Consider the following 26738-nt stretch of genomic DNA (forward strand, 5'->3'; position numbering starts at 1 on the left):
CCTGCAGGCATCCCACTTGACAAACTCAACTCACACTCTTTCATTGACCTAGTGTATAATCATTCAAGTCTTGCATTCACAACATATTATTCCATATTAAATGTAAACATGTATCAATATTTAATATATTTAAATAATGTGACAGGTATCAACATGAAAATCTAAGTGAAAATGATGTGAATGACGATGCTTCAATTATTTGTCTTTACACATTTTTATTAAAAAAATGAGTTTTTCCATTTTTTTCAAATTAAGTCTGTTGCGATTTCTCCTGTCATGGACAACATGCTCACAAGGCAGTGACGATGCTAGCATATACATGATCTCTCTTGCTAGCTGGAAGACTTTAGGATAGGCAGTCTGCTGGCTCTTCCAAATTACCAGAGGACCTTGAATCCATTAATCCCCTTTTACTAAATTCGCCGCACGTCAAATCATGCAAGAGCTGCCACAGATCATATCGAAATGTGCTCAAATTGGTCCCACCTGGCAGGCAGCTTTTGCTTTCCCCGGAGCTGCTCACAAGCCACCATGTGATTTGGATCGTTTGGGTTGCGTCTCCCAATAATCCAGGGTTTTGAATTCTTTCTATAATGGTGGTGAACCGCCAGGGCCAGCAAGACCTTCTCTGCTGGCCTAACATAACCTGACATCATTATCATAACTGTAATAAACTATAATAATTATAATAGCTATAGTGAAAGTTAATTTCATTTCAAATTCATTTTATATATTCATTTCATGTATATATATATATGTTTATTTATTTATAAAATTATTCACGTTGAGCGGATGCTCACTGCAGGAAGTCGGTGCAATGCTCAACAAGCAAGCTACACGGTGTTGACTTTGCCTGATTGCTTTTGAGGCGTAGTGGTGCTATTAGCTAACCTGTCCCAACTTGGCCATATTTCTGACTGGGCTACCAGGGGCATGAGCTAACCCTGGCAAATAGTTTTGCTGGGAATGCCTTTTGTTTGCAAAGGATTGATTTGGTGTTTGGAGCTACACTGGATTTGCAAACTTCAGTTGTTTAACCAAGGAAACAACGAGACATCAAAGCACGGCTGGACACACGCTCTTACAGTGCTTGTAAAAACTGATGGGGACACCTGAGTGCATACACAGTATTGTACATCTCAATTTGAAGGTAAAGAGAGCTCCTCAATGCGCTTAAAAAAACTTTTGGAACACCCGAGTGGATACATTGTACATCTCATTGCGAAGAAAAAGAGATCTCCATGATGAAAAAGTGAAGAAAAATCGAGAGATATTGAAAAGACTCATTGATTGTGACCACCGTTTGTTTTGGCAAGTGCAAGTCTTTTCTTTATTTATTGTTTCATTTTTAATATGTTTGTGTTATTTTATTTCGTTCATTTTGAACCAATAGTAAAGAAATAAAGTGATGTTTTTCTTATATTAAACTGTTATTTGTAATTTGGACTTCATATAATCACAAATTTATTTTAATCTAATTAACTTTTTAAAGTTTTGACAGTGTCATGTATAATGAGAAGTTGTAATGATGCTGATGTGGGTTTATTGATGTTTAAAAGCTGAGGATACGCGTGACGCTTCCTGCAGCTGAAGTTATAAAATTGACTCGAGTTTGAGGGAAACGCACCGGATCATGCACATGCGCTCTACGCCAAAATCATTCTGGGCGGGACAAGTCTGGGCTGTACACATATAGCTCAGAGTTGTAAATTGACTTCTGGGACAGATACGTCACTCAACAACTGGCCCGCATCTTGAGCGCCAGTCAAGCCAGTGCCTCTGTCACAAGGTGGGCGGGGTGACAGCCATTCTACCGAACTTTGCCTCACCACCACCCTTTTGGTCCTTTTAATAATCGGGAGGACGAGCAGTGCCCGAACAAACACACAGAACTACATTTAAACAGTTTATTGGTTGGTGACCAATGTCCAACCTTAAATACTAAAAGTCAACCATAAAACGCATGCAAATGTATCTTAAAAGATTAAAAATTCAAACTAAAACACACAGCAACTAAAACATGCAATTGATGGTCCATCTGGCACCTAAGTGTCCGTTGCCAACAGGTCAGGGGGCCACACAGCAGGGTTGCCTAGAAAGAAACAAGGCAAAGGGGCACAGCAGGCAACCACTGGAAGGGGTGAAACAAAAATGCTGTTGCTGGCCAGAGGAACTCACGCTTTTGTGACAGAAGCTCCAGCCTCTGCCACTTGCCTACTCAGGCCCTTTACACATTGCCATCAGGCTGAAGATCAGCAGGGCGTATGCCCCTCGGTTGCTCGCCCCTTCAGGTCCAACAGCCATCTCTGTCCAGCATGTTCAGCCTGATTGGCACAGTTAAAGTGCCTTCCCATCTTCATTTTGAAGCAACTGTTACTCATCTAATCAGCACCACTCGAGCAAAGACCAGAGGGCAACGGACTAAGTCCACCACTTACACTCCACTTCTGGCCCATGTCCTGTCTACATGGCTTATCCTGGTGCTGGATGAATGCCAACTGTGCCATCTTTAGGTCAGATCCAGGCCAGACTTCTTTGCTATTTGGGAAATAAATCTACCATTTGGCTCATTGACCATTTTAAATTGGTTGAAACCAGTACCATTCAAGATCAGTTGTTTTATAAGCAAAGGATTGCCCGGACACACAGCTACCAACTGGATTGAAAAAAATTTAACCCCCAAAATTATTAAATTTTACCAATACGTTATCAGCGTAGTTTAGTGTTTTTTTTTGTTGCCGAGTCTTTCGTTATTTTGCCTTTTTGTTTTAAGAATACCGTATGTTTTAACACAATCAGTAGTTGGACCCAAGGGTATGCAGAGACAGGCATGAGTGGTGAGCAACTGGTTTTTTGAAAGCAAGGATAAGAGGCAGGTGGGCAACAGGCTGGCTTACACATGAAGGCTTAGGAGACAAAGGATAGAGAGATGGAGTTTAGCCAGGGTAGAAAATCCAATTAAGTGGCAAGCAGACTCGTGGTCAGGCAGGCAGGGACAGAATCTGGCCAGACTAGGAGAGCTCTACATCGAGGACAATCTGGCAACAGCAAGCGGGAACAAGCAGGCTTGTATGTCGGGAGAGATAATTGGTTGCATCTCGTGGTGATTAGGCTGATTGAATGATGTGATGTGAATGAACTGGCAGAGTGTGACAAGTGACAAATGTTAGTTGGAATTCATTTTGAGAATGGCTTTGCTGGGTTGTTTTAAGATTTTTATGTTGTTTGAAAATGCGTGTGGTTAAAAAGAAAAACGATCAAATTATGGTTTCATATTATATTAACTTTTTTGCAGTGTTTTTCTTTTTAAAAAGTTGAATAAACCTTTTTTTTCTAATTCCATGTTTCAGCTAGCTAGCTTTGTCAGGTCCCATGAATTTGCTGGAGCCTTCAGAAAAAAAACAAGAAGACACTGCCAGTTCTAAGGTCATTGACATAGCCGTGGGGTGGCCATGGCTCAGGCAGTAGAGGAGTGTCGTCCAGTAATCGAAGGGTCGGCTGTTCGATACCTGCTTTGTCAGAGTCATGCTGTTGTTTCCTTGAGCAAGACACTTCACCTACCTTGCCTCCAGTGGTTGGTTGGAGGGGCCGTATGGCGCGGTATGGCAGCCTCACCTCTGTCAGTGTCCCCCAGGGCAGCCGTGGCTACGCAACATAGTTTACCACCACTGGTCTTACTGTGTGATAGTGCTGTGCTTTGTAAAGCGCCTTGGTTTTCGTGAAAGGCGCTATATAAATGTCAGCATTATTATTATAGCCTGTTCAGTTTTATTGCACTTTGACCAATTCATCTAGCAAGATGACAAACTCAGGGCAATCTAGCTAGGCCTATGTACAAATCAACATGTTTGTGTCCTTTGATTGGTGCATTGTGGCTTTGATTGATATGCTCTCCTTGGAGTCCGACTGTCATTTTGCAACAAAATCTTGTAAATTTATCTGAGAATTGTTTGTTACAACACATTTTTATTTTATTTTTTTATAACCACAATGGCAGAAGGGGAAATAGGTGAATCTGGTTGCAGATATACTAGGCACACCATCCTCAAGAAAACCTGGTTATTGTATCCCATGCTAGTTAGTCTGTCCCAGTCGGGGAAAAGGTTTTGTCCGTCATTTTCCTACTAGCTACTAGAAACAATATCCATGGCTAACAGCTTCTGAGAAACGCTCTAAATTATATTGCAGGGAATGCTTGTGATAATAACACCCCAAAGCTTTTTGCTGAGCCACTTTGGGCGTATACTTATCCAGATTCAAAGTGCTATTCTTAAACAAGGGTTGATAATAAGCAGGGCCAATAGCTTGACATTTCTGTCTCCATCAGGCATCCCATTGATCAACAAAGTTACACAGTGTCATCACTGTATCAATACAGTTTGCCCAATGTGTCGATTCTATACAGCAGTATTTATTTCATGCATCCAGCAGTAGTGGATGGATTTAAAAATTGTTACACAATGTACTATAGGTACAGTAGAATCTTTAAGTCTAAACTGCGAGACATGTTGGTGAGGGGTCTGGGAAAGATGGATCCCAAAAGGCAGGGAAACAAGGAGGAGGTATGCTCAAAAGGATGATTTATTTACATGCAGGAGCTGGGCAACATAGGACATAGGATCTAAAAGTAACAACAGAACTTGAAACCGAAACCAAAACTCACAGGGAAACAGCGACACAGAGACAATTGATTTTTGGGCCGGCAATAAGGGACGACATCAGACGGCAAAAACAATGACGTTTGACAATGACCCAACAGCAAACTGAAACCAAACTGGGACTTAAATACACAGGGCAATAATTAGGTAGACACGAAACAGCTGGATGGAAAATTAGGTGGGGCAAATTGATTGGAGGGGACACAGTGGCTGGAACACACGGATGACAAGTGGAACAATTTACACCAAAAGCGATGCGAGGATAACCTCAACATGAATTCAAAAGTGAAATAAACTAAAACTCCTCAAAATAAACCCACAACCAAAAAAACCCTGACAGAACGTGACCCTTTTTTCTCTTTTCTTTATGCACTTTTTTAGATGAACTGATGGATGGGTAGCTCTTATAATTTTGTAGACCAAAAATGCTTGTTTCAAAATGTTTCATTTATATTGTTTATCTTCCATTTTATTCAACATAAACAATATTCTTGTAACCTTTCTCCAGCTTGAGATGGATTCCAAGCCATCACAGTACCTCCGTCAACCCAAAATCAAACATTTGGATGAAGCGGTCACACCGCTTATAATTGCCAGCCGGCTGGATAAGTCCTGGGTGAAAGGCAGGGAGGTGATGACGGAGAAAGCCGAGGTGGCCGTGCTGGCCGATGTGGTCCTCCAGGAGCCTAACCGGGACTGGCTCCATGAAGGGCCCGGCCTCCTCACGACTAATGCTGAGCCACAGGTCCTGCCTCAGACTGCCTGGCTGGAGCATCAGCTGTCTGGAGAGCAACTGATCCAAGCCCGCAAAAACGAGCTTCCTCAGGAGTTGTGGCGGGAACACGCCGAGCGGCGAGAGTGGCAGAATCTAGAGAGACAAACATCCAGCGAACAGGAAAGACATGGAAGCCATGAGGATCGGAAAATGGAGCAAGACCTTCACCGGGTGGAGAGGCAGGAATCCAGTGAGCATGACACCGGGAAGGAACATTCTGACAGACGCTCAGGAAGAGGGTGAGATATCTACTATTAACTCAGTTTCATGGACGAGAAATTTCGTCATGTAAAATACTTAGGTTGTGTGCCAGTGACAGGACTACAACTACCAAATTTTTCTGACTATATGCCGTGACTTTTTCCTCATTATTTGAGCCCTGCGGCTTATAGTCCAGTGTGCCTTTTTTGCTGGTTTTTCCCACCGGTCAAGCTAATGTGTGTTCATGGAGTCAGTTTATGAACAATTATGAACAATTATGAAATAGAACTCAAAAGATGTCAATCAATGGCTGTGCTCAAAAAGAGTTTTAAAATATATTATTACAAATATTTTTAAAGAAAAGATCCAAATTGAATAGGAACTTGTATAAAAGTTTGTGACTTGTAAATTTGATATAAGGTATACAGTATATAGGATTGTATTTATAAATTTATGATTGTATATATTGCTTATTTGCAGTGTGTGCAATGTTCACAAATATAATCTATCAATTAAACAACAGGAGACAGAATGCTATCGAAATTTTGATTTCTAGTTTGACCTGCTATTTAACTCTGCAGTATTCTGCTGGTAATATCCATCTATCCATCCATTTTCTATAAATATAATGTTGGGATTAAATATGCAGGCATGTTCAGTCTGTCAGGAATGTTGCAGTTGGAAGACATTTAAAAAAAAACATAAAGAAAATGTAAGTTTCATCTTACCACCTGAGCCACTATGTTTGATGTTGTAAGTAGTGAGTTAAAGTTATTTTTAAAAAAAAAACGAAACAAAAGAAAGAAGAAAAAAGCATGTTGATCAACCATGAGCTAATGGTTAGCTCATGGTTGAGCAACAATTGAGCATACCTAGAAGCTAGACTTGCGAACATTTAGAAGAAAATACAGTGATCCCACCTACTTCGCGGTCTCAGTACTTCGCATTTTTTTCCAGGAAAAATAAAAAATATTTCAAAATAAAAAATCATTTAAAAAAATTTGCAAAAATGTACAAAAATTGAAAAAGGCAAAAAAGTACTTTATACAGTATTGTATTAATCAAATAACGAAGTAATATTAGTTAATAACTATGTTAAGAAGTCTTCAAGCGTTAGAGTTCGTGATGTTTTATCTTATTTTGAAATGCATGCTTTTAATTTGTCGGGTCACGTTGCATTTCCGTTACCTGTTTTACGTTCTCTGTGCGTCATTCGGCTCGTTACGTTGACGTAGTAAATGACAACGTAAGGTCATATTTATAATTTATTATCATTTATGTTGATAACGCACGCTACTGCCTATGTTTAGTAAGCGATGTGTGTTTATTCTGTTTATGTGTTCGTTTGTGTAGAGGTTGCACTTTATAGTTAGTAGTTGTTGTTAGTTGTTGTTAGTTGTTGCTAACCTGATAATGTCGGCCAAAAATACAGTAAATTCATAGATTAAGTGTTTATATGTTAGTTGACTGATTTTAAGATACTACATGATACACCATACATGAGCCAAAATAAATGTGAAGTTCAACATGATGACTTGCGTACTCTTTCACCGGAGTCTTGGTGCAGATAACCAGTCCTGAGAACAAATACTCAACAAACTAAGTAATATTAGTTATTTAATAAATAAACAATATTGTTAATAAGGATAATGTAATGTTAAATAATAGGAGAAAGGAAATAAAATACAAAAAAAAGGATTGTTTATTGTTACTGCGGCTATATTGGGGCGTACATAGAAATCTAGGAACTGATACCCTACTTCGCGGGTTTCAGACTTTGCGGGGGGGTTGACATCCCCCATTAACCGCGAAGTAGGGGGGATCACTGTATACTCTTTTTTTGTTTCGTTTTTTTTAACCCACCATGGCTGAAGAAGAGCAAAACTGAAATTGACCGATGGGACTTCCAGCATTAGCATTCATGTTAATACAAAAGGATTTATTTTTGGAAATGAAACGCAGAAACTCTAAAACAAGTCATTGAAGTCTTTCTGAGGAAAGAAAGAAGAATGAATTTTGTATTGAAATAAGTGCTGGACAACTGTTTGGGTAAGTAAAGCATTTGATTTTTCTTTAATTTTTTGAATGTTGGTGTCATTTTATTTCGTTCATTTACAATTAGTGGTAAAAAATTAAAATGGTGTTCTCACATTAAAGTGCGATTTGTAATTTAGCGTACAAACTTTGTCATCTTGCCTGCTTTTGGTGTCACGTTCTGTCTGAGGTTTTCCTTTTGTGGGTTTATTTTGTGGAGTTTTAGTTATTTGGCTTTTGAGTTTGTTTTTCACTGGCGTCTGTTGTTGGTGTAATTTGTGTCACCTGTCATGAGCGTGTTCCAGCACTAGGGTCTCCTCCACGCCACCTCTCATTCTGTCCAGCTGTTTCGTGTCTGCGTAATTTTTGTCCTCTAAAGTGCCAGTTTAGTTATTTAGTTGTCTAAGGTCTATGTTTAACGTAGAAATGTTTAACCTAGAACATTTAATGAACAACAAACGGGAGGAAGATAACAGGGTTTTCTTTTTTGCAAGGAGAGCGGACAGGAACCTGACCTTCTCAGATCTCCTTCCGGTCTGGTTACAGATCCTTTCCGCTCCCTATTTACTCATTTGGGATGGCCCTAGGTACAAAAGCCATTGCTGCCCTAAAGGATTTGAGGGAGAGGTCTTGGAAACAATGCAAACAATCAGTTTGTGATAGTGTAGGTGTACTTAAATGCTGTGATCTTCTTTGTCTGGAACACAAAAACCAACCCCCAAGCTTTGTAGGGGGTACAGGTGAGAGTCCATGCTGTTCTGCCCTTGGAGACGTGTCGTCTCCTCACATGCACTTCACCAACAGTTCCAACAGAAAATATCCATGTCTCCAGTTCTAATATACATGTTGCAAGAATATTGGATACAGTTATTCTAACAGTTCCCCTCCCTTGAGTTTGGTTTTGGTTTTTATTTCTGTTATTACTTTTGATCCGGCTTTTTTCCTGTTTTGTCCAGCTTCTGCGAGTAATAGATATTTATTTTGAGCTCATCTGATATCCTGCCTATCTGAATTTTGGATCCAGGTTCTCACACCCATCACCAACATGCCGCGTTGATATGACACTTGGTAGACTTCATGAAAAGTTGTGGACAAATAATTCTAAATTATTGTCAATCATTTTAGGTTATTTTAGGTTTTGGCAGTATCACGTATAATGATACATTTTAATTGCTGAAGCGGGTTTATTGATGTTTAAATGCTCCGAAAAATAGCCCGTGCAGCCCAGTAATGCGTATCTGTGCGTATAAGGGGTCGAATCACTTGAAGGTCTAAGTGTGAAACGCACGGAACGCCACTGGGTTCAACACTGTTAAAAACCTCGGTGGGAATGGCAAGAATTTTAGGGTGTCACTCACTGGGTTCAACACTGTTAAAAACCTCGGTGGGAATGGCAAGAATTTTAGGGTGTCACTCAAACTTACTTGGAAAGTATGCTGAGAGCTTCACATCAACTCTTAGACCCCAACTAAGGCTCTAATAGAAACACTTGACCAGGCAGGGACGACTGTCACGAGGTCTAGCATTGAGAGGCCTAGGAAGACAACCCTACTCAAGAAAAAACATGGTGAGGCTTGCCTGGCTTTTGCCATAGTTCACCTCCACCATGACTCTTGATGGTGGTCAACTATCCTGTGGTCCGATGAGACAAACCTAGAGTTATTTGAGCCTATGAATCCTTAGTAAGTCTGGAGAAAAAAATGAAATGCTTATGAGCCAAAAAACACCATCCCTACTATCAGGCAAGGTAGTGACAGCACAGTTTTATGGGAATGCTTCTCCTCCAGTAGCGCAGGGAATCTTATCAAGGTTGAGGAAATTATAAAGGAAGGAGGTATGAAGGAAGGAATCCTTCACAAAAACCTGAAGGAGTCTGCTGAGAAACTCCAGCTCAGCCACAACCGGATGGTCCAGAAGGACAATTATCTGAAACAAACTGCCAAGTAGGGAAAAAATGGACAAGGACAATGATGTGAATGTCTTAAAATGGTCAAGTCAGAGTAATTAATTGAATCCAATCAAAAATTGAGGTGAAATTTGAAGATGACAAATGTAGCACGAAAACCCGCCAACTTGACCCATCTTGATGCCTTTGCCTGTGAACAATGGGCCAAAAACTATGGTATTTGATTATTAAGACATTGGACTAGGGTAAGAATAATTCTGAACATAGCATTTTTTGGTTTTCAATCAATAAAATACCTGTTAAATTTTGTATTTCTTCAATTGTTTGTTGTTTTGATTCTTTTACTTGTTTGTCACATACAACTCATGAAGAAATGTGTATAAATGAAAAGGTCCATGAAAAGGTAGGGTATGAGTAATTTTGAGGACAAGTGTCTGTGCGTGTGTGCGTGTGTGTGTGTATGTGTGTGTTTCAATAAGCTACCCTTTGCGCTGTCTCTCAGTTTGAACGCAAATGAATGGGCCGAAGAGCAGGAACTTCTGACCCGGAGCCCCGCGACCAGGAACTCATAGTTCATGGACTGTTTTGATGTGAAAGGGGCTAATTTCAATCGTTAGTGTTACCTACATCCAATCTATCATAATCATTTTATAACATTAAAAGAATTGTGCTTGTAGCCAGCGGAAGTGTTCTGTGAACGTTCGTGTTTGGCCAATAATTGTATTTACACTTGTATTCATTGCTTTTCTTCCCACACAGAGAGAGAAGAACCACCATGGCAGAAATAGTGGAGCAACTTCAGATGAGAGAACCAGCACTGGTTGGACATTTATGAACTTCCTTAAAACACAGTGTTTTCCAAAAAAGTCACAATTGGTGTTTGGAGTCACTCCATGTCCCTAATTTTATGCCGTGTATAGTGAGTTTATCAGATTAAAATGCTGTTTAAATATATAATCAGTGTTCGTTATCATCTACTATATATTCTGCCCAGGATGTTACAATGAATCTTGATGAGTAGCTTTAAAAGCAATATATCCCATAATAGACTGAAAACAAATCTGTCATCTGTACTATTTTTTTATTTATGGCACAAGATATGTTGTGGCGCAAAAGTGTAATACAACAAATATTTTAAAAAATGGCCTGGTCCCTGTCAGTCACGGGAGTTAAAGTGAGCAACATGTGTGATGTGTTCGGCACGAGTTTAATGCCTGATGCCCTTCCAGATACAACACACCTACGATAGTGGCTGCAAAATTTGTGTAATGGATGAAGTGTAATTTATGGTGTGCTCATTGTCAAAATTTGCTAGAGTTCAATTGCCGTCAACATATTTTCCTAAATCAAAATAATGATTGATGTGATATAAAAAAAAAAAAATAAGCACAGTGTTTCATACCTTTTTCAGGTTAAAATATTTAAGTATTGGTGTTAATGTTCCCGGTCCATTTACAGTTAATCTTATTTTTTTAAAAATTCAGCGTCAAATGGATCAGTTGGTCAAAAATGTTGTAGTTTGAATAAGGTTGACATTTTTTTTATTTGAGGCACTTGAAAAAAAAACGTTTTTTTTTTTTCCCAGTGGAAAAAGTTAATACCTGGATTAACCCTTTTAGGAAGTTAACATTTGCTTTTTTTCTTTTGTTAATGCTAAGGATACAATTTGAGATACTTAAACAATCATCACAGATAACAATCTAACTTAGTTACCTCAGTTAGTGAAAGGGGGGCGAGGGGAGCAGCGCAAAATGTTTTCTCTTTCCTTGGAGAGGGCTTTGCAAAAAAATACCGTATTTCCGGACTATAACCTGCCCCTTTATATAAGCCGCAGCAGCAAAATATGAGCATTTTTTTTGTCATGGATAAGCCGCACTTGGCTGTAAGCCGCAGGTAATAACATCAGATCTTTATGCAAAAAGATGGTATATGAAGTTTTTTTTTAGTTATTTAATTTTTTTTTGTAATTTTCTGCCAACATCCTCTCTTTAACAGACTGAACACGCCTGCATGTTTAGTCCCAACATATTTATAGAAAATGGATGGATGGATATTTTCAATAGTAACAAAATACTGTTAGTGAAATAGCAGTTCAAAATTGAAATTAACACCTAAATAGCTATAATTTTTTGTCTACCTTTGATACGTTTTTTTAATGAACATAAAAACACATTACATATAATTTATACATACAATCAAAAATACATAAAATAATAATCTTATATAATCTTATTTTTTTTAAATAATATATTTTTAAACTCTTTTTGAACACAACAAATTGATTCACATCTTTTCAGTTCTATTTCATAGTTATTCCATAAACTGACACCTCAAACAGATTCACACATTTGCTTGCTGGTGGCTAGCAAAAAATAAAAAACGACAAAAAAACTCCCAAAAACACAGATAAGCCGCACTGGACTATAAGCCTCAGGGCTCAAATCAGGAGGAAAAAGCCGCGGCTTATAGTCCGAAAAATACGGGAATTGACAAGCACTGGCCTAAAACATGATTTCATTTATCAATTTTTATTTGCCATACTGATGTGTTGTAAACGTGTTTATTTATTCTTGCTGTCAAGCTAAAGGTATTAATAGGTGATTATGAACAGAGTAGGGAAGGGGATATGATTCTGAACACACCTACGTAATCGATAATCTTGGTAAGTTCTATTCCCTCCAGGTCCGAGGTGAAGTTTCCTGCCTTCTAAACGGACTACTGGAGAAGTCTCCCCGCCCTGACAGGCCTCGAGCCCGGGACAGACCCAATCCACGGCGCCGGCCACGTCTCAAAGAGTCAGAAGAGACCACACGACGATCCCGCTCAGCTCCAGCCCAGAGTGGCCTCACGGGCCCTCAGCCACCTGCACTGAGTGCCCACCATGAGGGCTTCCTCTTCCGCAAGCTGGACATTGAAATCCTGAAGAAGAGCACCAACAGGTGGGACCTCTGTGTCTTGATTCCCTGCAGGACATGTCTGCACCAAACCTTTCCAGTGAAACAAAAGCTCCCCCCAGTTTCCCTACAAGTTGGTAAAGTTTTTAAGGAATCCTTTCAGTTGGCTGAAACATTATCTTTAAATTCTCTTCAGTTGGAATACATATTGACAAAAGACACATTTTGGTCTTACTAGCTGCTTCCAGCCAGTCGCAACATGGCCCTCCTTCCTGCACCACCCCTCCCCCAGCCATACACATATTTGTGTGATATATGTTGTTTTTTTTTTTTTTTTTGATGCATGAGCAGGGATTTTTTTCCAGACTTAAATGGTGCAGGGCCGAAGACTTATCTTTTTCTTTCCTTACTACTTTCCTACTACTTCCTATTACGTCACGCAAAAGGCGAAATTCCGCTTCTTGTGACCGCACGCGGCCATTTGCGTCGCTCCATTCGCTTCCATCGCATCGCCCGACGTGCCTTCGCGCCCAGTCACGCGAACTCCATTAAACTAAATCATCTCCAAAACATTATTTCGGGTGCAGCCCACTCGGCCCGGTACCAGTTGATCCACGGACCGGTACCGGTCCACGGACCGGGGGTTGGGGACCACTGGCTTAGGGTACAAATAAAACAAATAAAACTATTTGGACAAGGTGCTGCCAGTTTTGTTTTATGTCATATGTACTTGGGACAATGACAATGGCATTCCCTTGTATTCTGTTATATAAGATTGTATTCAAAATCTGAGGTGTGTGCTCATCGCGCCCCCGTTTTTTTATGTTATTTTTTTTTATATACATTTTTGCCAAGGAATGATTCATGCATGAAGTAAACAACAGGAAGCAGGAAACTACAAAAGCTCATGAGGGCATGCACAGTCGCAACGGGAGGAAAATATTTTTATTATTTTTAAAGTTGTTACAAAAAAAAAAAATCACGAATCTAAAAAAATGTATGTTCACCCAGGCCTGCTTAAATTCAATCAAACTGTCTTTCTGTTTGTTTCAATCATTGCTGCTGCTGGCTACCTTCCCCTGATCGCCTCTAAGGTAAGTCCTATTCATAAAGTGTGACACAAAAAAAATGAAAATTTTTAACAATCCAATAAAACCAAGAATGATGTAGGAAAAATATTTTGTTCACAGTAACTGATACCTTAAAACCTGCCATTTAAAAAAAACAGTGATGAAATGTTATCCCTCCCTGATCTGTCACTGTTTGTGTGTCCCAATGATCCTATACACTAAGTTGTCTGGGGCTTTAAGCCCCTGCTAGTGTCACCCATGGCAAACAGGTCCCAGGTGAGGGAACATACTAAGCATGGCTCACATAGCCCTTATGAAGAGTAAAAAGTTTGGATACGGTTTCCCTTGCTCAGACGTGAGTCACAGGGGCCCCACTCTGGAGCCAGGCCTGGAGGTGGGGTTCAATGGCGAGCGCCTGTTCGCCCGGTCTGCATCCATGGGTCCCAGCCTCAGTCTGAAAGAATATTGTGGGTCACCGCACGTGAAAAGAGGTCATAGGGGTCAGGTGCAATGTGAGCTGGGCGGCGAACGCAGAAGTTAACTATTGGTACATTCAATATCACCTTTCTGGCAGAGAAGGACCCTGAGAGGGTGTGTGAGGTGGGAAGGTTCTGACAAGATATACAGTAGTCGTGTAGTAGTCTGGGACCATTCCTCATGATGGGGGTTAGAACGCTCTTCCTCTCTGGAGTTGCCTAGGTGAGAGATACAGAGCAGGTGTGGCCATACTGATTGTGCCCCGGTCCAGCGCCTGTACATTGGGATTCACCCCAGTGGACTAGAGGGTAGCCTACCTCTGCTTACGGGTGGGGGGGTCCGGTCCTACTGTAACTGTTGTTTTTGTTCACGCATCAAACAGCAGCTTCAATTACCCACCATTTTTGGAGTCCTCGCTCTGGGGACTCCCTCGTTCTACTGGGTGACTTCAATGCTCACATGGGCAATGACAGTGAGACCTGAAAGGGCATGATCGGGAGGAATGGTCATTCTGATCTGACACGCGAGCGGTGTTTTGTTATTGGACTTCTGTGCTCGTCCCCCTTGGCCACAGTTTGATCATTGATTTGGTCGATTGTTGGATTTTGTTCATTGGATTTGCGGCTGCATATTTTGGACACCTGGGTGAAGAGAAGGGTAGAACTGTCAACTAGTGGTGTGTCGGCTCTGATGGTGGGGAGAATGGCAGTTGGACCTGGCAGACCCAAACGTATTGTGAGGGTCTGCTGGGAACAGGGAGGTTCCCTGTCAAAAGGAGTTTCAATTCCCACGTCTGGCAGAATTGTTCCCACGTGCCGACATTGAGACCAAGTGGACCGTTTTCCGCACCTCTATTGTTGTCCATATGTTTCTTCTGAAAGTTGCCTATATCAAGTTGTAGACTTTTTTTTTCTCCGAATCTGGCATGCCTGATACATTTCAGTCTGGCTTCAGATCAAGTCATAGTACTGAAACAGCTCTCGTCAGAGGTCTTAATTATTTTTATTTATTGCTGACGCTGGCAGGTCTACTGTTCTGGTCCTCCGTGATCTCACAGATGTTTGCTCGAAATCTCTCTTTGCTCGCTGAAAATACTTTTTTGTGCTCAAAAGCCATCATATTTTGGTGTCACTAATCGATGTCTAATGATTAGACATTATGCCATTCTGCGAGCAAGGCTTGAAAACCATGATGACATCACAGGTGCTGCTTTTATTTGGTTCAAGTATTAACTGGTTGACAGATCATTTTCAGTTAACAGGGACTTTCTCCTTCTCTGTAGCCCTTCTTACTTGTAAAGTTCCCCAAGGTTATTTTTTCAGACCCATTTTTCCTCCTGTACATCCTAAAGCTTGACTCTATTTCCTCCAAGCACAACATTTCCTCCCACTGTTTTGCGGATGATGTCCAAATCTATCTGCCCTTAAGAAACTCCGGTCAGGGCTTGACACAGTCCTTGCTTGACTGCTGTGTGGCCTGGATGGAGGCCAATTACCTGAACCTTAAAGGAAGCAAGACAGAGGTTATATTCGGCCATGTCATGTCAAGGTCTATCTTTCAAGGGCAGACTTTGAGCATTCAATACACTACTTCCTTTCATCAAGGCTAGATTACTCTATTTCCCTGCTCATTGGCCTTGAGCAGTCCCTAGGTTAGATGGCTACAGCTGGTCTAATATGCAGCCGCTCGTCTCCTCACTCATACCAAGATATATGTGCTCATCACTCCAATGTTAGCCTCTCTCCACTGGTTACCCATTCCCTTTAGAATACAAAAAGCACTCAATTGCCTGCCACCCCACTCTTTACTTAGCCAAGTTCCTGCACGGTCAAACCTGACCAGCTGCTGCTGGCTCCGTCTAAATTAAACCAAGTTAAAGACTCATGGTGACCGAGCCTTTGCAGCAGCCCCCCCAAAGCTTTAGAGTAGTTTGCCCCTGTCTCTCAGATTCATAGATCCATTCATGCTTTTGAATCGAAAACAAAAAATAATCTTCATCCATCCATCCATCTATCTATCTATCAATTTTCTATGGATGTATAATTATATATAATATTCGATTATATATGGGGCAGCTGGCTTGCCGGTAACAACCATTCATGCACCCAATCACAGCTAAGGACAATTTAGTATGACCAATACACCTGCCATGCATGTTTTTTGAGGGTGGGAGGAAGCCGAAGTGCTCGGAGAGAACCCACACAGGCATGGGAGAACATGCAAACTCCACAGCTGGAGCAAGGTGGATCTGAACTGTGAAGCGGAGGTGCTAACCACTGCACCACCGAGCTGCCCCACTTTTTCTCGCTCGCTTTTAATACCATTTGACAATTGACATCACCATTGCACCGCTGTTTTATAATTGTTTCTTCTTGTTCACTTGTTTTGTGTTTTATGTTTTTATTTGCAGTTAGTTTATTGTACAGCACTTCGGTTGACCATGGTCTTTTAAAATGTGCTTTAGAAATGAAACATTTTGTCCATTAAAGAAACCTGGCTTCAACAAAATGGAGCAACATCACACACTGCATGGAAATCAATGTATCCTGTACGAGAATTGCTCAGTAACTCTGTGATCTGAAGATTTGGTAATATTCCCTAGTCCCATAGCCCACCAAATTTGTTCGTTTGAGTTTCTTTTCCGTGAGGCTATATCGAGAGTAAAGTTTAAACAACTCGACCAACATCTCTCAATGAGTGAAAACAGGGAACTCTGGATGAAATTTACAGTTTCCCAGCTGAGATCTTGCAGCAATCAGTGAGGAATGTCAACACCAGATTTTCAGGATTCATTCATACAGAAGGATGCCATCTTAAGGACATGATTAAAAAAAAAAAAAGAAAAATGAAAATTACATTTTTGTTTCTTAAACAGCATGTTTCAACGTCTCAAATACTACGGAACATAATATTTTTCTTCCATCACTTTTGGTGTTATTGCACCACAATGACATCATTGTGTCATCCTGTATTCACCCATTATACCCTCTCCACCATCTTGCCCCCTCCAGCCTGCATGTGCTCCCTCTTTACCTATGTTGGTGTTGGCCCATCTTTCCCACCTACACGTAAAATCTGTAATATGTGGTGTTAGCTTACCGCCCCTCCCCTCCCCCCCACACACGCACACGCACGCATTTCTCCTCTGTTACCACTCTTTTGCCTCAACACAACTCCTCAACCTTCTTGCCTCAGCAGGTCTTGGGTGAACCTGTACTGCATACTGAACAAGGGTGAGCTGGGTTTCTACAAGGATGCCAAGAACACCACCATGACGTACAACGATGAGCCGATGCTCAACCTCGCACACTGCCATTGTGATGTCACTGACGGATATAAGAAGAAAAAGAATGTTTTCACGCTGAAGTAAGAGCTCATTCTTATCCCCACATTCTTTATTATAACCAAGGGGTCAACAATCTTTTTACTTAGAAAAGTGAATAATGCATTACATAAGTAATGTAACTACTGTAATGCAATGTTGTTTTCACTGTAATGTAATGTATTACCCACAAAAAATAGTAATATTGTACTTGTTTCAAATGAGAGTGAAGTAATGCATTACAATGCATTTTTAGCCTGAAAGGGGTGTTTTTCCCAAATTTACCAAAAAGACGGCAAGATCAGAGGGGAAAAGTCCAAGGCAAAATTGCTTGCTGATCTACTACAATTGAGATGAAACATTAGATTGACTAATGACAATATGTACAAGATGGACATACGCCCATTACTTTCAGTTCATAAGAGATAAAGATGGACATACGACCATTACTTTCAGTTCATAAGCGATAAAGACAAGAAAAATATAGTTCGTGCACGACACCTGAAGAGCTGTCCACCGTGAAATAAGACTAGTAGTTTGACAACATTTAGAGCGGGGCCATAGTAACGTGAAGTTAGCGCAAACAAAACATGTGAAGGATTGCTGTCTCTTGCTGAGGGATGACACTTTGAGATCAAGATGTTAGAAGATTCGTTAGGAGTTGTTCCACAGTGGATTCACCAGCATTTGAAAACCGTCAGCAAGAACCTTGTCGCAACTAGCAATAATGACAAGGTAAACTAATGCTAATTTTCACTGTACAATTGCTATTAACAATAGTCTATAAATAGTTCTGGTCAATGTGTACCAAAACGAAGCAGACAAAACTCATGTTAGCAAGTACAAATGTTAGCCCCACTGAAACCATCTATTTTTGAAACATATCTCTCTGACCTAGCCAACTGATCTTGAATTGGAATATTAACATTGAAATTGTGGATTGCACAGTTTTTGCGTACAGCATAAACAATGCATCACTATGTTGGTTTTCAGTAGGTTCAACTAGGTTCATTAGACTGTGCAATCTTTCGAATTTTATTTTATTTTTTTTAAATGAAGATTCGATTAGTCGGGTCCTCGGCTGTTAGATAATAATAAAAGTGACTATGAAATGAAGAACCCCAAAACAGGCTGAACTGTACAGATATAAAGAATTATAATATATTTTAACCAAAAGACAATGGGGAATATCAGACAAGAATGCAAAATACAAACAAATAGCCACAGTCACTAGGTCAAAGTACCAACAATAAGCGACAAAGCAGTGTGTTCATCGAAAGAAGGTAACCAACAAAATGCAGGAAGCCAAATGAAGGGAGGACAGGGTCTCATCTGAGGAATGCTGCTGGATCGACTCTACAAAGTAACAAAGAAAAAACTAGAGCTGCAAGCAGCTAAAACGGGCCCTCACAGACCTGCGCACGTTGAAGTATGAACAGTTGACGTATGAACATATATAAGTATGAATGTATTTGTGCATATGCAGGCGAACAGTATAAGTCAATGTTTTAGAAAAAGTCAAATTTTCATTAGCATTTGTTCAACCAGCTCAACTAAGTAATTGGAATCGCAAAATCTGTAATATATTATTTCCTGCCACAAAGTGATTCTAGCACTACGATGGAATATATGTTTGTTCATGTCGTAGGAAATGACTTTCATTCAACGTTTGAAGTCGTGACAAGATGAGATCATCTGGGTCAAACTACATTCGCATTTACTATTACGATAAATTGTCGTAATGAGCACTGCTGTATAGGCCATGGCCATTATCTAATTATCATAATCTTTGGTGGAACAAATTAAGTTGTCTGAAGGCCTGTCCGAAAAAAACTTCAGTGATATAACTTTGACAGGCAAGGTACATATAAATGAAAATGTAAGTTTTTGCTGCCACCAGGTGGCGCCCACACTATGAGGAAAAAAAGTGTGTTTAGCATTCTACTCCCATGAAATGAAATTAAGAGAAGATCATCTTGGTCCAATTACATTAAGTTTCACCGGTCCGGCCAGACATCGGACTTTGAGGGGGTGTAAAGGCCACGCACAGATTTGAAGTCATAAATCTTGAGATTCATAATGTTCCCTATATCTCAATATTCTACTGACTAATTTTCAGTGAAGTTACTGAAACCAGCATAGCACAGTACATGAAATTGTAAATATTAACTTTTTTGTCTGCCACCTGGTGTCGCTATTAGTAATTTGGAAATGTGTCATGTAGAAAATTTAGACCATGAGTCTGAATGATGCTGTTAATTTTCAGATATTTTAAAGCCTGATCAGCTGAGTTATCAAGGTTTTTGTCACTGTTGGCGAAGGAAACATTGACCATGTTTTGAAAGCCCACCTCCATCATATATTTCATGGGATTGTGACTATTTTTGGACTAGTTGTGCCACTAAGTCTGATAATGGTCTAGGCCAAATTGAAAGTTGATGGGGCCAACAGTATAAGAGAATGCGGCAGCAGTGGAAGACTTACAAATGGCCATAAATGCATTAAAATTGCAAATTCAAAAATCCATAACTCTTTTTCTGTACATCCTAGCGTATGCTGTCTTTGTTTGTTTTGTTTTTTTAGGTCTTAGGGTCCTGCAAATGCCTACAAATTTTGGTAGCTGTAAGGCGAACCAACTGGGTTTGGCTGCAATCCTTCGACTATAATGACATTTTTTGCTCCCACTAGGTGGCGCTTGCAGTACGACAAAATACTGGTTGTAAGGTGTGTTTTACATTGGACTCCCATCAACTCTATGAAATGTACAAAAGATAAGACCATCTGGGTCCAATTACAGAAACTTTTTTGGATTGGCGAGACATCGGAGTTTGAGACGACGTACTGGCAGCGCCCATTGGCGAAAAATTGGAGAACCTTCATATTCCTTGCCTCAACGCTATTTGGGCCAATTTTCTGTTGAAATGCTCAAACAGGATTAGCACAGTGCAAAATTAAAATATTAAGGTTTTTGTCACTGGTGGCAAAGGAAATTTGAAACACGTGTTTTGAAGCCCCGCCCCTATCATATATGTAAGCCGATCTTCAAGAAATTTTGTCCAAATGTGCCCCTAAGTCAGATAATGGGGCACGCCAAATGTGAAGTTAATTGGGTCAAGGTTTTTGGTACCGAAAAATGTACAAAATCAGGCCAAATGCTACATTCAACAGTTGATAACTCTCGTTCTGTACATACTAACACATGGCGCTCTATAATGTTTTTGTAGGTCTTGAGGTCCTACATATGCATCAAAAATTTCATAGCTCTAGGTCAACCGGGTCGGAAAGTGGCTGCCGTTTTAAAGATAATCTGGGCAATTTTTGCTGATTACAGGTGTTCAGGGCTTGAGTCTTCATGTGTCTGTGAAGTTTCAGATTTTTCCAAGCTTGTACAGCTGAGTTATAAAGGTTTGTGTCACATGTGGCAAAGTAAACATCAAAGGCATAATGAAGCCCCGCCCCCAACATATTTGATGGGGCCGGCCCGACCTGCTGAGGACAGATGGCCTTCACCCTAACTGGAAAGGCGCTGTCACTCTTTCTAGAAACATAGATTACTGTTTGAGCCTTCCATGACTTCCCACATTAGAGCATGTCGGGTCGCAGGCGAGTAGCGAGCCTGCTAGAACGGGTGTGGAGTCGTTAAGGCTAGAGTTAACCGGCACTAGGCTGGACTGTTACAACACACATAGCATACTTAGTCTAGGTCACTGCAATCCACACACTGTTTCAATACCTAATGCTGAATGCCCCAATGATAAGATTTCTGCTGAGGTGGTGTTGATTAAGGAAAACAGCCCTGCCTCTTTAATCAGTAAGACTAGTGACAAAGTGCCTAGGCGAAATATTAATATCAATATGCGCGCTGTAGTCGTCGACAATCGAATTCCTACTTTACTAACATCGCGACGAGGTTTTAATTACTCAAAATATAGAGCAAGCCCCAGCCATAAAAATCTTGTTGGTATTAGTACTACCAACACGAGGACTCAGAATAGTCCGGGAAAAATGTCCCAGTTTAAATTCGGCTTCATAAATATTAGGTCACTCGCTTCAAAAGCCCTTCTTGTAAATGATCTTATTACAGATCAAAATCTTAACGTGCTTGGTCTCTGCGAAACCTGGCTAAAACCAAATGAATTCTTACCATTAAATGAGGCCTCACCCGCAAACTTTGTGGGCTCACATGTTGCCCGTCCTTGTAAAAAAGGGGGGGGTGTCGCCCTAATTTCGGAATCTGATCTTAGGCTTAGCACGAGCACGAGTCACACTTTCAAGACATTTGAGGCTCTCGTTATGCGATCGAGCTCCTCACCACCATTTTATGTGGTAGTTATTTACCGTCCTCCTGGCCCATACTCTGGATTCTTAGATGAATTCCCTGAACTTATGGCTGACTTAATAACTCACACAGATAATATATTGATTATGGGTGACTTCAATATTCATATGAACTCCCCATCAGAGCCACTTACTGTAGCTTTTCAAACAATAATCGATGCATTTGGTTTTACACAAATAATAAAAGCAGCAACACACCGGAATGGTAATATCTTAGACTTAGTGCTAACCCGTGGCCTAACTGCCTCAAACGTCATAATTCTGCCACATACTAACGTTATGTCTGATCATTATCTTATAACATTTGAAGTCCTAGCTCAGTGTGGTCTTGTTGTCCACAACCAAGGCTTTAAGAGCCGTGATATTAATTCTTCAACGACTGCTGCACTTTCTGAATTACTGCCTTCCGCAACAGCTGCCTTTCCGTCCTTCACTGGCTCAGTCGATAAGCTCGCGAATGATTTTAATTCGGTTCTCCTAAATTCCCTAAACTCTATTGCGCCGCTGAAACTTAAAACTCGTCCGAAGCGGCGCACTCCGTGGTTTACGGAGGAAACGCGTACGTGTAAACTGTTAAGTAGACAACTTGAGCGTAAATGGCGAACAACTAAACTTGAGGTTTTCCGTCAGGCCTGGTGCGATAGCTTGCTGAAATATAAAGAGGCTCTTAGGCTAGCAAAAACTAATCACTTTTCCAAAATGATTAGTCTTAATAAAAACAACCCAAAGTATTTATTTGAGACGGTAGCGCAGCTAACACAGCAGCAGCAGGTTAATCAAAATTCCCTCCATTCAGCACACGATTTCATGCAATCCTTTACTCAGCGGATTCAGCTAATAAGGGAAGAAATAAAAAAGGCAGCGCCGCTCACCACCTCAACTGTGATTGTTGATGCTAGTTCGGACAATCAGGTTCATGAAAGTCTGGCTACCCTGTCCCAGTTTGATTTAGTATCCCTGGAGTGTCTTACACAACTGGTTAATGCAGCAAAGCCGACGTCCTGCATGCTCGACCCGCTTCCAGGCAAACTCGTCAAAGAGTTGTTCCCGATCTTGGGGTCGTCTGTCTTGAATATTATCAACCTGTCACTCTCCTCTGGCATTGTACCTGAAGCTTTTAAGACGGCCGTCATTCAACCATTACTTAAGAAACCACACCTAGATCCTGAAGATCTCGCTAACTATAGGCCAGTGTCACACCTTCCGTTTATCGCCAAAATTCTCGAGAAAGTTGTAACACAACAGCTTAGTGATTTTATGATAGACAACAATAGATTTGAACTCCTTCAGTCAGGTTTTAGGGCCAACCACTCAACTGAGACAGCCCTAGTAAAAGTGACGAATGATCTTCTCTTAGCCTCGGATTCCAACATCTCATCAATATTATTACTGCTTGATCTTAGTGCCGCATTTGACACTATTGATCATCATATTCTTATAGAACGTCTTAGATCATGTGTTGGTATCTCGGGATCAGCACTTTCTTGGTTCAGATCTTACATCCTGGGAAGGACGCATAGTGTCTCTTATGGCGACGCAATCTCTGAGTCTTTCTCCGTCTCATGTGGTGTCCCGCAGGGGTCAGTACTTGGCCCCTTACTGTTCAACATCTACATGATTCCTCTCGGCGATATTATACGTAAACATGCTATTAGTTTTCATTGCTATGCTGATGATACCCAACTCTATATGCCCTTAGAAATAACGGATCCGTGCAAGTGCAGTAAACTGGAGGCTTGCCTCGCCGAGATTAAACAATGGATGTCTTCCAATTTTCTGCTTCTCAACCCTAATAAAACTGAGATGTTATTTATTGGCCCTGCTCATCATCAGCACCTGCTTAAGAATACCACGCTGAACCTAGAAAACTGTATTATTTCCCAAAGTAGTTCTGCAAAAAATCTCGGCGTGATATTTGACTCAACTCTCTCCTTTCGAACACATATTAATAACATGACAAGAACGGCGTTTTTTCACCTCCGCAATATAGCTAAAATTCGCCCTATTCTTTCTCTTAGCGATGCAGAAACATTAATTCATGCATTTGTTACGTCGCGCCTAGACTATTGCAACATTTTGTTTTCTGGCCTTCCCATGTCTCACATTAAAAGCCTGCAGTGTGTACAGAATGCAGCGGCGAGACTATTGACAAGGACGAGAAAGTTTGATCATATTACTCCGATTCTAGCTGACCTGCATTGGCTTCCAATACACGTGAGATGTGATTTTAAGGTGTTGTTAATTACTTATAAAATTTTACACGGTTTAGCTCCTTCCTATCTCGTCGACTTAGTATCACCTTATGTTCCGTCCCGACAACTTCGATCGCAAAATGCCGGTTTGCTATCGACCCCACGGGCTAAAAAGAAGTCTGCGGGATCAAGGGCATTTTCCATTCGCGCGCCAGTACTATGGAATGCCCTACCTATGGAAGTTCGCGCAGCCACCTCGGTAGAAATCTTTAAATCCCGACTAAAAACACATCTATACTCAAAAGCATTTAGTTAAATTAGCCTGTCTGCAGCCTTCTTCTTTTTTCCTGCCCCCCTCTTCCGGCCGGGAGAGGGGGCTAGCTAGATGGTGAGGGTTGACTTGACCGCCTCCATTGGGTCCTGCGCTGGTCGACCATCACGGGTTAGGAGTCTAGCCGTCTGCGGTCCACCTGGCTGGAATGCGGGATGGTTCCTGCCCAATGGCTTTGCCTGCTGTCAAGACATCACTGCACTATATAGCACAATATGTTTTCTGTAATTTATATTGTTTCTGTGTTCGGTACATGCAGCATCCACTTCAACCTGTGGGCCTGGAAGGGGGCTCCTCCCACCTGTGGTCCCTTCTGGAGGTTTCTGATTTTCCCCAAATTGGGGTTTTTGAGTTTTTCCTTCCCCTTCTGGGAGCTTTGACAGGGGATGCTGTTGTGTACCTTACATTGAAAAGATGTCTCTGTATGACCTCTTTTCATTCTGTGAAGCCCTTTGAGACTTCGGTGATTTAGGGCTATATAAATAAAATTTGATTGATTGATTGATTGATTTGATGGCGGATCTTCACAAATATTTGAACAATTGTGCCTCCCAGGCAGATAAAACACCAAAGCAAATTTGAAGTCCATTGGGTCAAGGGTTTGGGAGAAAAAAGGAGCAGTTCGGGACCTGCAAATGAGCAAAAACGGGCCAAAAGTGCACATTCAAAAATTCATAACTCTTTATGTACATCTGAGCACATGGCTCACGCTGACTTTTTTGTAGGGCTTGAGGTCCTACATAAGGCTACAAATTTTTGTAGCTCTAGGTCAAACGGGCCGGGAGTGAGAGGCTATTTTCCACTAATAAGGCCATTTTGGGGCCAATTACAGCCACTTTTTTCGTTTTGGTGAGACATCTGACTTTGAGGTGGCGTGCAGACCATGCCCATTATCGAAAAGTCGTAAAATTTGAAAACCTTAATATTCCATAATATTCTTAATGGTGTTCTGACCAATTTTCAGTTATTTTACTCAAACAGACTGAGCACAATACATGAAAGTTTTAAAAAAGACATTTTTATCAACCACTAGGCGGCGCTAGAAGCTATTTCAAAAAAAAAATTCAAACGTGTTAAATGCATAAGTCTTCATGTGTCTATGAAGTGTTAGATTTTTTTAAGCTTGTACATTAGAGTTAAGGTTTTTGTCACTCTTGGCGAAGGAAAAATTGAACACATAATTTGAAGCCCCGCCCCTATCGTATATGTCGGCGGATCTTCACCAAATTTTGCCCAGTTGTGCCCCTATGTCTGATATTGCACCACAGCCAATTTGAAAACAATTGGGTGAAGCGTTTAGGTAGCGTTTATAGTAGCTCTAGGTCAAACAGGCCGGGACCAACTGCACTTTTTTGGCCTTAGGTGGCGCTGCAGAGCCATTTTTTTTGCATTGCTTTAGGAAACACAAAAATATCACATTTTTCACCAGGCCCGACAACTGTGCAAAATTTGGTGACTTTTCATGCATGTTTCGGACCTCAAAAATGGAAAAGTTCTGCACAGTAAATAATAATAATAATAATACGGAGAAAAACAAAAGGGCTCCCGCAGCGGTAGCTGCTCGGGCCCTAATAATCTGGAGAAAAACAAGAGGGCTCTTGCAGCGGTAGCTGCTCGGGCCCTAACTAGAGCTGCAAGCAGCTATAACGGGCCCTTGCAGACCTGAGCACGTTGAAGGATGAACAGTTCAAGGTATGAACATATTTGGGGATGAATGTATTCGTGCATATGCAGGTGAACTGTAGAGGTCAATGTTTTATAAAAGGTCAAAATTTCATTAGCCTTTGTTCAACGGGCTCAACTAAGTAATTGGAATCGCAAACTCGGTTATATATTTTCTGCCACGAGGTGTTGATATCTGTAGGAATTGACTTTCAACGTGTGGTCATGACAAGATGAGATCATCTGGGACAAACTACATCAGCATTTACTGTTAGGATAAATCGTCATAATGAGCACTGCTGAATAGGCCACAGCCATTATCAAAACAACGTAATCTTTGGTGAAAGAAATTAAGCGTGTCTGAAGGCCTGTCTGAAAAATTTTCAGTGATATTACTTTGACAGGCTCAACAAGGAACATATAAATGTAAATGTAATTTTTTGTTGCCACCAGGTAGCGCCCGCACTACGAGAAAAAAAAGTGTGTTTAGCATTGTACTCCCATGAAACTAAATTTAGAGAAGACCGTCTTCGTCCAATTACATTAAGTTTCACGGGTCCGGCCAGACATCGGACTTTGGGGGGGTGTAAAGGCCACGCACAGATTTGAAGTCATAAAACTTGAGATTCATAATGTTCCCTATCACAATATTCTCCTGACTAATTTTCAGTGAAGTCACTGAAACCAGCATAGCACAGAACATGAAAGTGTAAAAATTAACTTTTTTGTCTGCCACCAGGTATCGCTATTGGTAATTTGGAAATGTGTCATGTTGAAGATTTAGACCATGAGTCTAAATGATAGTCAATTTTTAGATATTTAAAGCTTGTTCAGCTGAGTAATAAAGGATTTTGTCACTCTGGGCGAAGGAAACATTG

General features: G+C 40.8%; 1 protein-coding gene across 12 annotated transcripts in view; it reads left to right on the forward strand.

Moving 5' to 3' along the window:
- sptbn4b (spectrin, beta, non-erythrocytic 4b) overlaps nucleotides 1-26738 on the forward strand; it is a 192180-nt gene that overhangs the window by 156046 nt on the left and 9396 nt on the right. For 7 of the 12 annotated variants that reach the window (XM_088426943.1, XM_088426935.1, XM_088426941.1 and 4 more), the window contains 4 exons: nucleotides 5167-5672; nucleotides 10334-10394; nucleotides 12257-12513; nucleotides 17211-17381. In XM_088426943.1, coding sequence (XP_088283069.1) covers nucleotides 5167-5672; nucleotides 10334-10394; nucleotides 12257-12513; nucleotides 17211-17381 — 995 coding nt within the window. Of the gene's footprint in view, nucleotides 1-5166; nucleotides 5673-10333; nucleotides 10395-12256; nucleotides 12514-17210; nucleotides 17382-20668; nucleotides 24700-26738 lie in introns of those variants that run through there. The other 5 variants (XM_088426939.1, XM_088426942.1, XM_088426940.1 and 2 more) reach the window with 4 other exon arrangements.

The sequence above is a fragment of the Hippichthys cyanospilos genome, chromosome 11, assembly GCF_059441005.1.
Source record: "Hippichthys cyanospilos isolate Australia breed blue-spotted pipefish chromosome 11, RoL_Hcya_1.0, whole genome shotgun sequence".
Taxonomy (NCBI): domain Eukaryota; kingdom Metazoa; phylum Chordata; class Actinopteri; order Syngnathiformes; family Syngnathidae; genus Hippichthys; species Hippichthys cyanospilos.